The sequence below is a fragment of the Aplidium turbinatum genome, chromosome 2, assembly GCF_918807975.1.
Source record: "Aplidium turbinatum chromosome 2, kaAplTurb1.1, whole genome shotgun sequence".
Lineage (NCBI taxonomy): Eukaryota > Metazoa > Chordata > Ascidiacea > Aplousobranchia > Polyclinidae > Aplidium > Aplidium turbinatum.
The window spans coordinates 52,241,662-52,258,255 of NC_137473.1; the positions used below are offsets into that span (position 1 = coordinate 52,241,662).

The following is a 16,594-nucleotide window of genomic DNA, read 5'->3' on the forward strand; positions in this document are numbered from 1 at the left end:
CTATGTATAATTGGCTTTTTAATGTAGCCTATCTGTACTATCTTATTAATTCCATTGTACTGCATCCTAAATAAACTTTACGCGTTACAAACTGCATGTGACAATTTACCCCAAGGTTTGTGACAACTAACCCGGAGGCGGGGGAAAAAGTCTCACCTCAGTGCTCATTCAAAATGTCGAAAATTTTTGATAAAGAATATAGTTATGTGGAATATTATATGTACTTCAAGTACTCGAAGTGCGACAGTAAACCTTAGTTTGTAAATGTTTATGAAATTCCCACCCAGGGCGTGTAGATGGTTCAATTAGTAAATTTTGTGACTTCTTGCCCCTCCTTCCCCTACTTTACAGCACACACCCGGTGACGTCTTGTCGACCGTTGATACCAGTGCGATTATGATGCAGACTCCGTCCAGTTCTGTTCAGTCTTTTACAAGTATGTGCTGTTTCTGAAAGCTTCATTTCTGATTAGTTGTCTTTTTTTTCTTGCATTGCATGCTGCGCTTACACTACGTTTCATGTTTCTTAAGATTATAGCACGGTCTGCATTATTTGATAACTAATGAGTTTATTGACAGGTGATGCAGCATTCTGCAAATAATCATCGAGAAACACCTAGCAGATTTTGATAGATACTGGATTGGTTGGCATTCGGTAACCACGCCAGAAGCATGTTTTGGCTGCAACAAAATCTTGTTTTCAAAAGGTTAATGTAGATTTGTTGACACCTCAAGTGCTCGCTTCCAACTCAAAATGCGGTATACCACAATATCTACTGCCAGTGCACGTATTTACGATTATACGACATTATGTTCCGCCCAGGACCGTAACCTCGTCAGTTTGGTCCCCATTGCAACAGTGCAACACATCCAATAATTGTCCAGTAAAGACTCGTGCAACGCTTCTATTGTTTCTTCATTGCTCAGAGGTGATCCTTTTCAGGCACTGAAACTGGAAGTGCTGCTGCAACATCTTCCAGCAATGATCCTGGAATTGCACTTCCTACAGTCTCAAGTAGTAGTTCACAGCACACACCCGGTGACGTCTTGTCGACCGTTGATACCAGTGCGATTATGATGCAGACACCGTCCAGTTCTATTCAGTCTTTTACAAGTATGTGCTGTTTCTGAAACATTCATTTCTGATTAGTTGTTTTTTTCTTGCATTGCATAATGCACTATGTTTATTAATTTTTTAATAAAAACGTTGAAATAGTGATGTTTTCTACGTTGTAGCTTATATTCGATTCTCGTTGTGTTTATTAACAGATGATGCAGGATCAATTAAATTTCCACCGAAGATGATGAAACGTGGCAGGCCAAAAGGAGCTGGATTGACAGTCATTGGGTTACCACGCAAGAGACAAAAAAAGAGCGGACCAATTCCATTCAGACTGAAGTCGTCTTTTCAGAAAGAAGCAGGTTTGTTGCATTTATGTTTGTGTGACTTCATTTTTGTTATAGCCTACGTTAGTTTAAAAAACTACACTTTGACTTCTGTGGGCCTGCCTAGCCGATAGGCTACGTCAAAGCGTACGTAGGCTACATCAAACAAAGTCACCCATGGTCATATTTTTCAGCAATACTCAGTTGGTTTGTCGATTCTGAGGTAATAGAAGAGGTCTGGCGTCCATTCAGCGATCGACTGATCGAAGAAAATGAAATTGAAACATTGCCCGAAAGAATTCCAATGAAGTGTTTAGATGAAAACATTGCCATTGCTTCTGTGCGAAGACATTTTTCTTTTGACGGTTGGAAGTTGATGGAGAACCTACTGACCACTTTGCGAAATAAAGGCCGCTGGTTGTGCACCTCCTGTTTTTTAGATCTTGATGCAGGCGACAGCATCATGTGCGACTCGTGTCTGGATTGGCACCATCTGAGATGTCTTGGTAGAACAATGCCGCCAAAAACGAAGTCTTGGTTCTGCAGGAAATGCAACCTTATGGAGAAGTGACATTGAATGTTCAGGTGATACTGCAATCTCGGTTTGTCAATCAAACCAAGGATATGTAAACCGTGACCTACGAAAAGACTTATTGGCCTTGACGCGTTATGCTTGAAACTTGTAACATTTGATAAAAATCGTTTTTTCAATGGTCCTCACATAAAACGCTAACGATGTGTTCTTGAATGACTAATGAGTCCAATCCTGGCATTAAAAGTTCTGATTCATTTAGGACATTTAACATTCTTTGGGAGAGCTGGCTGAAAGTCATGGACTACTACAGGTTTGTAATGTAGTTGCTGCAATATACTACGGTCCAACAAGACCTTCAACAGTTCACCAATATTCAACTATTTTACTGTTTCCAACTTCACACAATTAGTATATGTTGAACTCTTTCATAGCAAATGGTGGTACAGAACTTGAAAATAGCAAGTAAAAGGTAGCTCGAAGCTGCAGTTTTTTTTTTGACTGACTCATCAGGAGCTGTCATCAGAATAAAACAAACCTAAATGTGGTGAAATAGTCTATTTATAGTAGAAGGAAAGAAGAAAAACTGGAGCTTCAAACTATCAGCTACCTTATACGCGCTAAATCCAGATTTGTTGCATGTGTGTAGTATTTACATTTCTTCACTGTAATCTTAGGCTATGGCATAAATGCTTTGATTTCTTATGGCAAAAAATGGGTGATGAAGATCCATAAGTTTATAACAATAAAAAATCAATTGTTTATTGTTGAAGTGGTTGGCTTCAGTTGAAGATGCCATGAGATCCATTGAAGAGTACGAAGCAAAAGCAGGAACGAAGCTTGTTGTTCAGAAACGAGCATACGGTGCCATGTTAATGTTGATTTTTAGCATCCTGTCATTGTAATTCACTAGTGTAATAAGTGTTGATATTCATACTACAATAATAAGCCTTTTCTTTGTTGACAAAGATTCTGAAAAGGTTTCTGCAAAGCACAGTGTTTTCACCAAAGTGGAGGTTAGGCATCATAAAAGAGGAAACGGTTTACTAACTGCAAAAAATGCTATAAACATATGTAAATGTGTTCTGTTTCATCAACTTTTCATCTCGTTTCTTAAAGACACGCAGTTTTCAGGTGTAAAAGCTTTGTTGATTCAAAGTGACCTAGCCTACTTTACTGACCTCTTTTGTATTTTTTCCATCTAGTTTGCCAAATCCATACGCCTATGTGGTGTTATTGATTGGACCAAGTGACATGTCCAGCGGTAACCAAAGGCAGGGTTTGGGTCACAACCAATGTTTGTTTTGAGACAATTTATTTTTTAACATATTCACGTAGTAGGCTTGGTGGTTTTCAATGTTACGTACAGTACCGTATATTATTTCTGTAGGCTACTATCATAAGATGAAAATTTAGTTGATTGTAACTCATCTTAGATGAAGAGAATACGATTGTTGCATCGTTACGGCCAAGGCATTTGCTTCTTGGATGCAACTTACAAGACGTCCAAGTATTCCCTTCCTCTATTTTTTCTTTGCGTCAGAACGAATGTTGGTTACCAGGTTGTTGCTACGTTTATTATCCAAAATGAACAAGCTTCGGACATAGCAGAAGCACTTTCTGTTGTAAAAGGGTGGTCAGAAAACTGGAACCCTTCGTTTTTCATGACCGATAAATGTGAGGCGGAAATCAAGGCCATCGAAAGCGTTTTTTCAAGTTAGTGAATTGCATTAACATTTTCGTTGCTTGTGTGCACTGTGCTGTCTCCATTGCTCATGCATTTGTGTCGTCACTGTTAAGTTGCTACTGTACTTTACCACTCAGTGCCCACGACTTCTTGTTCCGCAGATTGCTACGTGTTACTCTGTGCCTTTCATCGCGAACAAGCCTGGGAAAGGTGGATGAGGAAAAGTGACAATGGCGTTCGCGATGATAAAGCAATTGTGCTGACATACTGGACGCAATGAAGAAAGCAACTACATAGAACAGACTTGTTTGCAATCAAACCAGGCGACAATGAGCGATTGGCAAACGCGATACCCCCCTATTCAGGGATAATATGCGTGTCTGTGACCGCAGGGGACCTGGAGCCGAGTTGTTTTGCACGTTGATAGCACCATGCAGTTGCAAGCAAAGTGGGGCGTGTTGTCACAGCACGATTTCCATGTGATAACCTAAGCGTATAACCACGAGTTTTCAATGGAAGGCATAGTTTTCAGTTCTCTTTCGTACAAGCAGTGAAGGTTAATAAATTTGTCACCACAGCAGAAATTATGAGGAGTGCCATTGCATTTTGGGCAAAATCAGGTTTTATAACTAAACTAAAAAATGGTCTGGCAAACTAAGGTATGATCATAACTGATCAGAAAAGGTACCATTCGTTAGCTTTAAGCCTGATCTTTTCATCATACCAAACAGATAAGACATGCAAGTAGAGATGTACACATGGTTGTTGAAACCACGTGATTTCATACCACGGGGCGTGTTGTCACAGCTGTGACTACACGCCCCGTGGTGTGCATTTTTAATATTAAGAAACATAAAAAATTATTTATGCTTATACAACGAGGTAATATGCGTATTTGTTAAAATACAACGCTTTTTTAGGTAATAAAAATTAATATTAGATAATGATACACACATATATTCGATAGAGACAAATAATTCTCAAGATGACATTTTTATTGTTTTTGACAATGGGCATAAAATTTTTACCAATATATGTTGAAATTAAATTTTTTTGCATTTCGTATATTTTTTTATTCGTTCAGCCTGTATTAAAACCATTTTTTGTTGGTTTCTGTCATATTTTAGTCATAAAGCATGTGCAGAAATTTTGTGACAAACACGCCCCATGCTCTGTGACAACACGCCCCGGGGTGGGGCGTGTTGTCACAGCCCATTCACTTGCATTAAACATGCATTTATGTAAAAACGAAATAATCCAGAAAAACTTTAGCTGTAGCAAAAAGAAGTCGAATGATACCTCTCTCAATTGCACTATCTAGCATCTCGATACTATTGGTACAGAACGAGATATATGCTGATTTGTAAAAATTGTGACAACACGCCCCACTTTGCCCTAATAGGCTACTGAGCTCACATTTTGAACAATTCTGTGATCTTCACACCAAGGTTTTTTTCAGTTTCTAACACGACCACAAATCGCAGCGCATATGCGTGCTTAGTGTGAAGTAACAGCCTTGTGGAAAGTGTTGTGGATTGAATTTGCTAGTTCAAATATATTGATTCCGGTACCCAAAGCCTCAAATGAATTCACGAATATCGCAATTGTTAACAATGGCTTATAAATTAGGATGTTAGTGCACACAAAGTAGGGAAAGTATTGCTTGAAAAGTTGATTCCTGGGACAAAAATTGAACACTGTAGGCTATGTCGAGCAGAAACTGGTTTAGTGTTTAAGGTGGTCAAAAATGTGAGCATGCGTCTATTTGCATCCAAAAAATAACGAAACTCTAAACTTCTCAGTTTGGTCGGGAAACAAAAAGGGTTGCGAGGACAAATGGCAGGTCTCATTTAGGCAAGGAGAGGAGGGACATGGGTGATGATCTGGCCTAACAATTACTGTGCTGTGCTCAAAATATGTACAGTTTTTGTTTAACATGTGCGGTATTCACTTTTTGTAAATAGTCAATGCACTATGGTACTTCCACTATTATAGTGGAAGTGGTACTTCCACTATTATAGTGGAAGTACCATAGTGCATTGGTTATTTAAGAGTCTGGCTTACCTTTATCTGGGTAGACGATAGCTTGTGCTTTCCAGCAATGGTTCAATTGTTAAAATCGAAGCAGAAACAAGCAACTTACAACTAATTTAATAAAGACATATAATGATCGCAGACCGGGGAGACTTGTATACTTGCTTCGATTCGGAAATGCAACGAGTCATCGGGCGCTATTTGCTTGTGTTTGAAGCCCGGTTGCTCGCTTTGTGAAAAAGCTATCAACCTCAACTTTTACTTGTCAATAGACAGAGATATGTTCTTTAGATTAGCGTTTATTAAATGCTGGTATCTTTAAAACGTATTTTTGGAATAAATGGTTAAAGTCGGTCAAGTTCAACTCTTTACCTAAGAAATATTTTTAACTTTTAGAGTCTGGCTTACCTTTATCTGGGTAGACGATAGCTTGTGCTTTCCAGCAACGGTTCAATTGTTAAAATCGAAGCAGTCAAGCAGAAACAAGCAACTTACAACTAATTTAATAAAGACATATAATGATTGCAGACCGGGGAGACTTGTATACTTGCTTCGATTCGGAAATGCAACGAGTCATCGGGCGCTATTTGCTTGTGTTTGAAGCCCGGTTGCTCGCTTTGTGAAAAAGCTATCAACCTCAACTTTTGCTTGTAAATAGACAGAGATATGTTCTTTAGATTAGCGTTTATTAAATGCTGGTATCTTTAAAAGTATTTTTGGGATAAATGGTTAAAGTCGGTCAAGTTTAACTCTTTACCTAGGAAATATTTTTAACTTTTAGAGTCTGGCTGACCTTCATTTGGATAAACGATAGCTTGTGCTTTCCAGCAATGGTTCAATTGTAAAAATCGAAGCAAAAACGACAGAGATATGTTCTTGATTAAATGCTGGTATCTTTAGAAGTATTCTTCGGATAAATAGTTAAACTTGGTCAAGTTTAACTCTTTTCTAAGTAAAAGCGGACACCTGCATGCTTTTTTTTGTCATAGTTGACTGATTTCACCCCACTTTTACACCATTTTTTGGTGGATTCCTCCTCTGTGACGTCATCGCCTTTTAACCAGGTTGGCGACTTGTATACCAGCTCCAGATCACGCATGAGCGCATATTGATGTCAAACGTAATGCTTGAGTGGTGCTTGTAAGAATAGCCTCTGAGGCTATTTTTACAATATGTTGTAAGAATAGCCACAGCCTTAAACTTTTCTCAAATTAGTGCAGAATTCCTTATCTGGCAACATTATTGAGGCTAAAAGTAATTTGCGTTCTTCTGGTGACTATTTACTAGGTTACCTCCTGATGTTAAAGATGATAACTAGCTTTTGTATTTCCGACGTTTCGTCAGTCAGCACGACTGACTTTATCAAGGTGGCTAAAACAGGTTAACACAACCTGTTCAGCAACGATGGCACAACACAAAAACGTACTGATAAAATGAATAAAGTAAGCAGCAAGAATCAGAATTAAAACACGCAACAAGACACCTAGAGGTTAAACGTGTTTTAATTCTGATTCTTGCTGCTTACTTTATTCATTTTATCAGTACGTTTTTGTGTTGTGCCATCGTTGCTGAACAGGTTGTGTTAACCTGTTTTAGCCACCTTGATAAAGTCAGTCGTGCTGACTGACGAAACGTCGGAAATACAAAAGCTAGTTATCATCTTTAACATCAGGAGGTAACCTAGTAAATAGTCACCAGAAGAACGCAAATTACTTTTATTATAAAATGCCTGGTGAACAGTCTCTCTCTGTTTTTATTATTGAGGCTATTATTACACCATATAGTGTAAATATAGCCACAGCCTAATAAATATGGTAGGCTATGTCATCAAACATACATCAACTTCAACGTTGGTGTTAGTTGCTCAGGCTAGTTTTGTTGGTCAAAAATCCACCTCAAGGTGTTCTGACAGGCTAGGTTTGATATTTATTAGGCAGTGGTTATTTGACCGGCTCCGGTCTTTGAATCTGAAACACTATTTGACCGGTCATGACGTCACTACATAAGCACTTTTTTCTTTTTCTCTTTCAAAGCAAAAGACGAGAAACGCCGATATAAGTTCTAAATTCAACACGTTTACTTCTACTCAGTCCGTGGCGCGTAGGCTACGTCTCCGACTGCCATTCTAGAGGGGATGAGTTTGATACTATCCGGAAGGAAATTTTTTTTTGTCTAAAAAAAATGGTAATGGTAAAACCATTTTTTAAAGAAGTATTGTATATAACTAACTTGAGGGCAAAAATGTAATTGGTCGTTCGGCAAACACGGTCACTTATAACGATCGGAAAATTACCAAGAGAAATTCTCAAATTTCAGCAAATTAAAAAAACTCTAACTCTATTACTCACATTTGAAAAGACATAAAAAAATGGGCTGTAGGCTACTCAAATTAAAAATTGACCACAAAAATGCGCTTCGGGTCAAAATTGAGATAAAAAAAAATGAAAAAAAAGGATGCTTCCAGATAGTATCGAACTCATCCCCTCTAGAATGGCAGTCGGAGACTTAACCTCCGCGCCACGGACTGAGTTGAAGAAAACGTGTTGAATTTAGAAGTTATATCGGCGTTTCTCGTCTTTTGCTTTGAAAGAGAAAAAGAAAAAAGCGCTTATGTAGTGACGTCATGACCGGTCAAATAGTGTTTCAGATTCAAAGACCGGAGCCGGTCAAATAGCCACTGCCTATTTATTAAGCTAAATTTACAATTTAAATCTGATTGTTTAAGTTAAAAAATTGAAAACCACTGACAGGCCACACATAGATTCGCTTGTGCTCATAGTTGCAACAACTGAATCAACAAACCAGTTTTTAAAACAAAAGCCATTAATTTGCTAGCTGGAATGTTTTGAAAGCCTCAACCTTGCAGGCATAACATTTTGCTTCACTACCTTCTGCCTCCATTGCATTATTTCCTTCAAAACATGGTGTGGCTGAAAGAAATAAGAATCGAAGGATGTGCAAAATAGTTTTTCAACTACAACGCTGATTGGCTGATTTCATTCCACAAAAGCGCCCTTCTCGCATTAAAAATAATAATAGGCCTACAAACTTCAAAACTGAAAAAACAAACTAAAAAAGTTTAAGGTAATGGTGAGTCCCACATTTGATCAAGGCATCGGGTGATAAAAAGATAAAGTTCTCATCGTACTAAACCATGGGCATTAACAAGAGTAGGGTGAAGGAAAGGTGGCCATTTTTTTTTACTCGGCCACCTTTTCTTCAGCAACAACGCCCACTGAATTTATTACACCCTGGGTAGAGGTGAGCGTTGTTTTTCAACAAACCAGCTTGAGCTAGAAGTTGAACCAGGATTGTAGCCTATAATATATATCATATAATGTAAGATAATACCAAAAATGATTCATGGAAACAGATAACCCATATTGATGTGCAATCTGCTTCAAGTGGAGATGGCGATTGAATATGTAATACCAAGAGTAGCCTATTTTATGTAAAATAATATTTTTGATAAACGATACTGCCTAAGGTAAATGAGATAAATCACTCAGGAACGTGGCAATCAAACTCGAATTAGAAAATTAATGCATTTTGAATTACAGGGACAACATTTGTGTAACTTGTTTACAACTTTTGATTTTAAGCCTTAATTTGTTATGCACCTCCGTTATTCCAATTTTCATTAAAAGTCAATATTTGGGTGGCGAAGCTTCGATGTCCTCTAGTATTTTATTTTGGTACTTTTGTCGCAAATTATAAACTGTATGGACGTCCTGCTATTGCTTAATGACCGTCAAATCTATACGCTACACTTCATCACTATACTATCTCAGTATCGTATGCTCATTTATTTCTGAAAAAATGCTTCCACTTGTGTATCAGGACGGGTAGTTTAATGATATATAGCCTATTCTATAACCAAGACAGCGAACTTAAAACAAGATTGTGCTTCAAAATGTGGCATCGCACTATACTGTAGGCCTACACTATAGTCATCGGCCCTTCCACTGTTTTTCTACATAATTTTTATAAACAAAGCCTAGGACTGATAAAGTGTCGTTGTCGAGATGCGATAGAGCTAGGGTGTATCAGGTGATGATGATGGCGTATGAGCGATCTTTCCAGGCTAGATTGGAGGGCAGGAAATCTTCAGCCACTCAGCAGTCTCGTCGTCCAGGACCCTCAGACTATGCGCACCGTGTGGAGGCCGGTGGGTTAGGCAGTGGTGGATGACATGGTATGCGGTCTGTTCCGTGGCACCACATTCGCATTCTGATGAAGGAGCCAGGCCCCACTTGTGCATGTCCGAACGAAAGCGGCCGACGCCAGTTCGCAGGCGGTTAAGCCTGACCCAGGCAAGCCTTGTGAGGGACATTCCTGGTGGGCGGGAATCGGCGTCGGGTATGAAGTCACGGAGTGTGGAGGTGTGATTTTGCCACTCCGTGTTCCACATGTGGTTCGTCCAGTGTGCCGCACTTAAACCAAGTTCTTTTGCGTTCTTAAGTAGTTGTTGTGCGGCAGGCACAAAGGAGCGTCTTGATTTCAGCCGCTGCTTTATAGGTGGTGGTCTCTTGAATGTTGTATGGAGGAGATGGTCGGGGTCCAAAGCGCGGCGAGCGAGAGAAATCGTGGCTCCTTTACGGCGTAGCTCAGCGGGTTGGATGCCTGCTAGGATGGGTAAGCAGTCCGTTGGAGTGGGACGCAGGCATCCAGTCACAGTACGCAGTGCGTCGTTGATGGCGGTATCAATCTGGTGGGTGTGAGAACTACGACACCAGATCGGCGCGCAGTAGGCTACTCAGCGGTGGAATGAACAAGGGCTAGGGTAGCTGTACGAAGAGTTTTAGCACCAGCTCCCCAGTCGGAACCCGCCAATCGCCTCAAAAGTGCGACGCGTGTAGATCGTTTTTTGCGCAGTGACTTCAAGTGCCGGCAGTACGTGAGTGACCTGTCCAGGGTTATGCCGAGGTATGTAGGTTCGGCACAGTAGGGCAGGCGTTCCCCATCAATGTTGATGTTTATCTCACGCTGTGCCTCCCGGTTGTTAAGGTGGAAGGCCGCCGACACTGTCTTTGACTTGCTCCCGCACAGCAAACAATGTCGGCTGATCGTTGGCCAACGGTCGCGAACGTCGCGGTCGGCTTTTCGTTGCAAAACAACCATTTGCCAACTAACATTATTTCTTTAACTGAACAAAGAATCACTAAAAAAGGGTACAACATGTTATAATTTGGTGATATAAACCATATAAAACATTTTTTTTACCAAATATATATTGTGTAAAACTTGGTTGTTGACACAATGCTAAGGCAATGGTGGGCCAACGTCGCATTTGTCGTCGTGGGCATTCAGTTGAAAACCAACCTCCAGCCACCGATTGTTTATTTTGATATTCCGGGTGAAATAATCTTACATAATGAAAAGTACCCATTACAATTCTGTGAATTGAAGCCACCGTGGGCATTTCGGTTGTCAGCCAACCTTTTGAGAATAAATCTCAATTTTGGTGTTGCTGGCAAACGAATTAAGAAATATGGCAAGTATGTATTATAATTCTGTGAAATGAAGAATTTTTAAAGTTTATTTCAACAAAAATTTAATATGACTAATATAGTTGTTGACGCGACGTTGTGCCAATGGTGGGTCCCACAGCGCGTTCGTCGCCGTGGACATTCGGTTGTGAACCAACCTTTTTACAACAAATATCATTTTTCGTATTCACAACAAAGTAATTCGAAGTATTGGCCAGTATATGTTACAATTTGACGAAATTAAAATGAACAAAGATTTATTCTAACAAAAACGCTATATGAAAAATAGTTTGTTGAAGCGACGTTGAGCCAATGGTGGGCCCCACAGCGCGTTCGTCGCCGTGGGCATTCGGTTGTGAATCAACCTTTCTACAACAAATATCATTTTTCGTATTCACAACAAAATAATTCGAAGCATTGGCCAGTATATGTTACAATTTGACGAAATTAAAATGAACAAAGATTTATTCTAACAAAAACGCTATATGAAAAATAGTTTGTTGAAGCGACGTTGAGCCAATGGTGGGCCCCACAGCGCGTTCGTCGCCGCGGGCATTCGGTTGTGAACCAACCTTTCTACAACAAATATTATTTTTCGTATTCACAACAAAATAATTCGAAGTATTGGCCAGTATATGTTACAATTTGACAAAATTAAAGTGAACAAAGATTTATTCTAACAAAACGCTATATAAAAAATAGTTTGTTGAAGCGACGTTGAGCCAATGGTGGGCCCCACAGCGCGTTCGTCGCCGTGGGCATTCGGTTGTGAACCAACCTTTCTACAACAAATATTATTTTTCGTATTCACAACAAAATAATTCGAAGTATTGGCCAGTATATGTTACAATTTGACAAAATTAAAGTGAACAAAGATTTATTCTAACAAAAACGCTATATAAAAAATAGTTTGTTGACGTGACGTTGAGCCAAGCGCGTTCGTCGCGAGCCAGTGGTGAGTGTATGTGTATAGCCAAGCGAGCCAGCGCGTTCGTCGCCGTGGGCATTCGGTTGTAAGCAAACCTTTTGCCAAAAGCAAAGTCCAATTTTTTCACATTCATCCAATGTTTGAAGATGTTAAATCAATGCAAAATGCCTGATTTTGTTCGTCAGTGATTTAACCCAAATAGAATTGTGGTTTAATTAAATCCAAAGTTTGATTGAATTGAATTAAGTTTAACTACTAGATTCACCAGGACAACAGAGCAGAAATTGATTTTCGTTGATTCAACGTTCACATATGTTGATACAAAAGCATGCTTTGCTGGCTGGCCAAAAACAGCTCTTTGTTAATTAGGTCATGCATTGGTGTTAATTAGGTCATCCTCTTCTTTTTTTATTTTTTTTCCATGCTGCCCTGCTTTCAAATTTATTCACAGTGAGTTGTGACGGCTTGAGGGCTTGTACGAATTACAAAATAATATTGCGGTGCTTTAATTGGTATGTCAGCAAGGTCCAACCAATGAAATTGCGAAAGATTTTAAGCCTACAAGCTCCAGCCTCGAATAATATCATTAGTCGCCTGGAAAAGCATTGGTGAGTGTATACTAGGTACTGCATATCGCTGTTTTTAATGTTGTTAACATTTTTGATAAAGCATGAGATGGTTCAATTAGTTCAATGTAGTACTATAATTAATTATATATTATAATGCAATACCGATACATAATTATTCATAAATTTAGATTTTAGGACACACCTGGGTGTGTACTGTGCAGTGCATTGATTTTTGTGTTAGTTTCGATAATACTAAATAGCTTATCTCCTGTTTTTTCAATAAAGTCAACTTTTTGTAGTAAGCTTGCGCGGTGCGTTTTTTGTAAGGATTCTGAAAGTAAGGAAAAGGTTCCAGATGCTTATTTAATAGATCAATGAGAAGTCAATTCAATACCATTACTTATTTCAAGTCAGTTTGTTTTAAATGGACACTGGTAAGCAAAGTGTTTCCTCCTACATTGATAAAAAAAGCTCACCCTCAATAATTTGTTTATTTTTATGTCGCCAGTTTTGTGGCTCAGACTACTGTGTTGTATCGCAATTTTGCAATTTTGGTACGATCTAATTGATAAAAAGCAATTAGTTTTAACAGAAAATCTAAAAAAACACTAAATTATTTGGTCAAGTTTTTGTTAGGTCATTAAGGTCATTTTCACATTTTAAAGTAAATTGTTTTGAATATTCAGGTCGATGAAAACTTGCTCTATTTGTGAGGAATAGGCTTATGATGATGGATGATGGTGATGACGGATGATGATGAGGCTACATCAGATTTCGATAATCCTTTTTCACTCCAAGCACAAGCATGGTCGGCTTAAGCATTTACCCCTTTACCTTATGTTTCTTTTTCAACAAACTCTCAGTTTTTAATGAATAATAACTACAGACAAAGCTTTTGTAGTTAATTTAATGCAAGGTTGCATGAAAAAGGTGTTTATTACAGTGACGAAAAATTATAATTTTGTATTTGTAATAGAAGTAATTCGCAAAATCTTTGAAGAAATGATTTCAAAGTTTATTTGTAGCAGGATAATTCTCATTTTCTTTTCCAGACTGCTGTAATCAATGTAATTCTGAGTTTATCCATGGGAGATACTTTCAGAGCTTTTTCAGTGTGATTAGTTCATTGCTTTATGGGAAAAAGTTGCTTGTTAGAGATAGTTACGTGGCTTCAGCAACCAATCTTTTCCACTAGACATATTGGTTTGGACTAGCTATTGGCAATTTATCCCAATGACATTATTATTTTTAGATGGAGTACGAAGAACCCATAACTTGTCCACAGCAACAAATTCAAATATCCATGCCGCTATTTCAGACTGGCTGAAATACGCAAGAGATAGGGATTGAGAAGTTTGAGAAGATGAAGACAGGAAATTTGATTTTTTGCCTCATGCTTTTTTCTGGACCGCTGTTATATTTAGCATGTTCTTTGTTTTTGCTGTGATGGTTAGAAATAAAAACAAACTTAACTGCCATCTGTCCTACTTTTTGCTTGTATGAATGCCTTTTCTAGCAATGTTGTACCGAGTGGAATGCTAGTATGGAAGGTGATAAGGTTTACTGCGAATTGAGGCCTCGATCCCACGTCTTCGTGGTCATCATTATCATCACAGATTAACTCGAAAAAAGTGAGTTAACAACACGCCACCATGTGGTCAAAGTTAAGAAACGTTTTCGGTTTGGTGAGGTCGTAATGTCTAAGTCTAACCCTTGTCAGAGCAAAACGTGAGCGTTTAGTCGTATATTAGCAAATGATGGCCAACGCTAGGCCCACAAGTAATCAAATCGTTTTCGCCACAGAGGGGATGATTGTAAATTGCGTCTTCCACGTCGATTCAACGAAAGCGTTTGGTCGTAGGTTGGCCAACAGTGCACTAACGTTGGTTCTACGATTAAACAACTCTTTTTTGCCACAGTGAGGATAGTTGTAAATTGCGTCGTGGATCCCACGTCGAACCAACGAAAGCGTTTGGTCGTCAGGTTGGCCAACAGTGCACCAACATTGGGTCTACGATTAACCAAGCATTTTTTTTGCCACAGTGAGGATAGTTGTAAATTGCGTCATGGATTCCACGTCGAACCAACGAAAGCGTTTGGTCGTAGGTGGCAAATGGTCGGGAAAGGGTTGGCCAACAGTGCATCAACGTTGGGTCTACGATTAGCCAAGCCTTTGTTCGCCACAGTGAGGATAGTTGTAAATTGCGTCGTGGATTCCACGTCGAACCGACGAAAGCGTTTGGTCGTCAGGTTGGTCGCAGGTGGCAAATGGTCGGGAAAGGGTTGGCCAACAGTGCATCAACGTTGGGTCTACGATTAGCCAAGCCTTTTTCGCCACAGTGAGGATAGTTGTAAATTGCGTCGTGGATCCCACGTCGAACCAACGAAAGCGTTTGGTCGCAGGTGGCAAATGGTTGGGAAAGGGTTGGCCAACAGTGTGCCACCGTGGGATCGACGTTTAACCAACCGATTTTTGTGACTGACGATTCGCCCAAGGTGGCCCGCTGGCCAAATTTGTTACGCGCCAACGTCGGAAACCAACGGAGGGCCCACGGGACGTTTCCGATGGTCTAACGTTGGACCAACGACACGTTGTTGTGCGGGCTGAGCTGTAGCTTCCATTTCTGGAGGTATGCTGATAGTGTTTGCATGTCTTGGCTGAGGTTCCTCTCCACTGACTGCCAGTTTCCTGTTGAGTGCAGGAGTGCCAGGTCGTCTGCGTAAGCATATTTCCTGGAGATGGTGGGGTGTATATGTTGAACAGGAGAGGAGCCAAGACTGAGCCCTGTGGGACGCCGTTTTTAAGTCGGCGTAGTCTGCTTCGACGACCGTTACCGGTTGTGAGGGTAAAACTGCGGTTTTGCACAAGTTCCATCATCATATGGACCATGTGTCTGTCAGGGAGCAGACGGAGTAACTTGCAGGTAAGGCCGCTATGCCATACGGTATCATAGGCAGCCGTGAGATCAACAAACACGGCGCCAGCCTTCTTCTTAGCCGAGAAGCTGTCCTCAATGTCTTGGGTCATAAGTGTGACCTGATCTACGGTTGATCGTCCGTGTCGGAAACCAGCTTGTTCACGGGGGAGCTGCGGATCTATTATTGGTTCGACACGGGCGTAGATGAGTCTCTCGAGGATTTTGAAGGGGATGCAGAGCAGTGAGATTGGACGGTAGCTCTTCGGGTCCCTTGGGGGCTTCTTCGGCTTAGGAACTGCAACCACAAGGGCTCTTTTCCAGATTCTGGGAATTCTCAGGTGGCGCAAACAGCAGGAAAGGAAGTCTTTTAACCAGGACTTTAAGGAGGCAGCAGCATGGAGTATCAACTCCGGGCATAGGTGGTCAGGGCCCGGGGCTTTATGTGCTGGAGGGCGGCGGAAAATTCTTCCGGGGTGAACTCACCCGAGATGTAGTCCCCGTCTGGGGTTGTTACCCTCCAGAGGTCCGTCATTTCTTGCAAGACGGATCTATCTGATTCACGGTCTCTCGATTTGTATTTCCCGTTCTCCACAAGTTGTGAGGCGATGGAATTTGCTGAAATGGGACATTGTTCACGAGAGGCACGTGATCTGCCAGTTAGGTTGTTCAGTGTACTCCATGCTATGCGGCTGGAGTGCGTGAAGTCGATTGATTCAACGGCGTCTGTCCAGCGCTCCTTCCTCTTTGAGTCCAGCCTTGCCAGCAGAGCTGTTGGTGTCATTGCCCTGAGGAGCGTGGAGGAAGTCAGAGTAGAAGCTTTCGCACTCCTTATCCCAGCACGGTATGTAGGTCTTTCGTCGGCCGCGGGGGATGGATTGTTTTGCCGCTGATGTTATTGCATCACAAAAGTCCTGGTAGGCTTCTTCCACGTTGTTGGTGTGAGGGGATGGGAGATACTGTGTGGCTTCATTGGTGAGGAAGCTATAGTACTCCCAGATAGCCATTCTGAAGTTCCATCGCTTGACAGGCTTGCTTGGGACAGGCATTATGAG

At 40.5% G+C, this 16,594-nt stretch overlaps 1 protein-coding gene across 1 annotated transcript; it reads left to right on the forward strand.

Moving 5' to 3' along the window:
- Positions 1-3,353: 3,353 nt before the first annotated feature.
- Positions 3,354-3,893, forward strand: LOC145764402 (uncharacterized). The gene is made up of 2 exons (XM_082576018.1): positions 3,354-3,633; positions 3,766-3,893. Exons 1-2 carry the CDS (start codon positions 3,354-3,356, stop codon positions 3,882-3,884), a joined length of 399 nt encoding a protein of 132 aa, XP_082432144.1. The 3' UTR covers positions 3,885-3,893.
- Positions 3,894-16,594: the final 12,701 nt, after the last annotated feature.

Excerpts from the sequence above, each read along its gene's own strand:
- LOC145764402 (XM_082576018.1), top strand. The coding sequence starts at position 3,354 with ATGAAGAGAATACGATTGTTGCATCGTTACGGCCAAGGCATTTGCTTC. Across the intron at positions 3,634-3,765 it reads CATCGAAAGCGTTTTTTCAA|ATTGCTACGTGTTACTCTGT; the intron begins GTTAGTGAATTG and ends CTTGTTCCGCAG.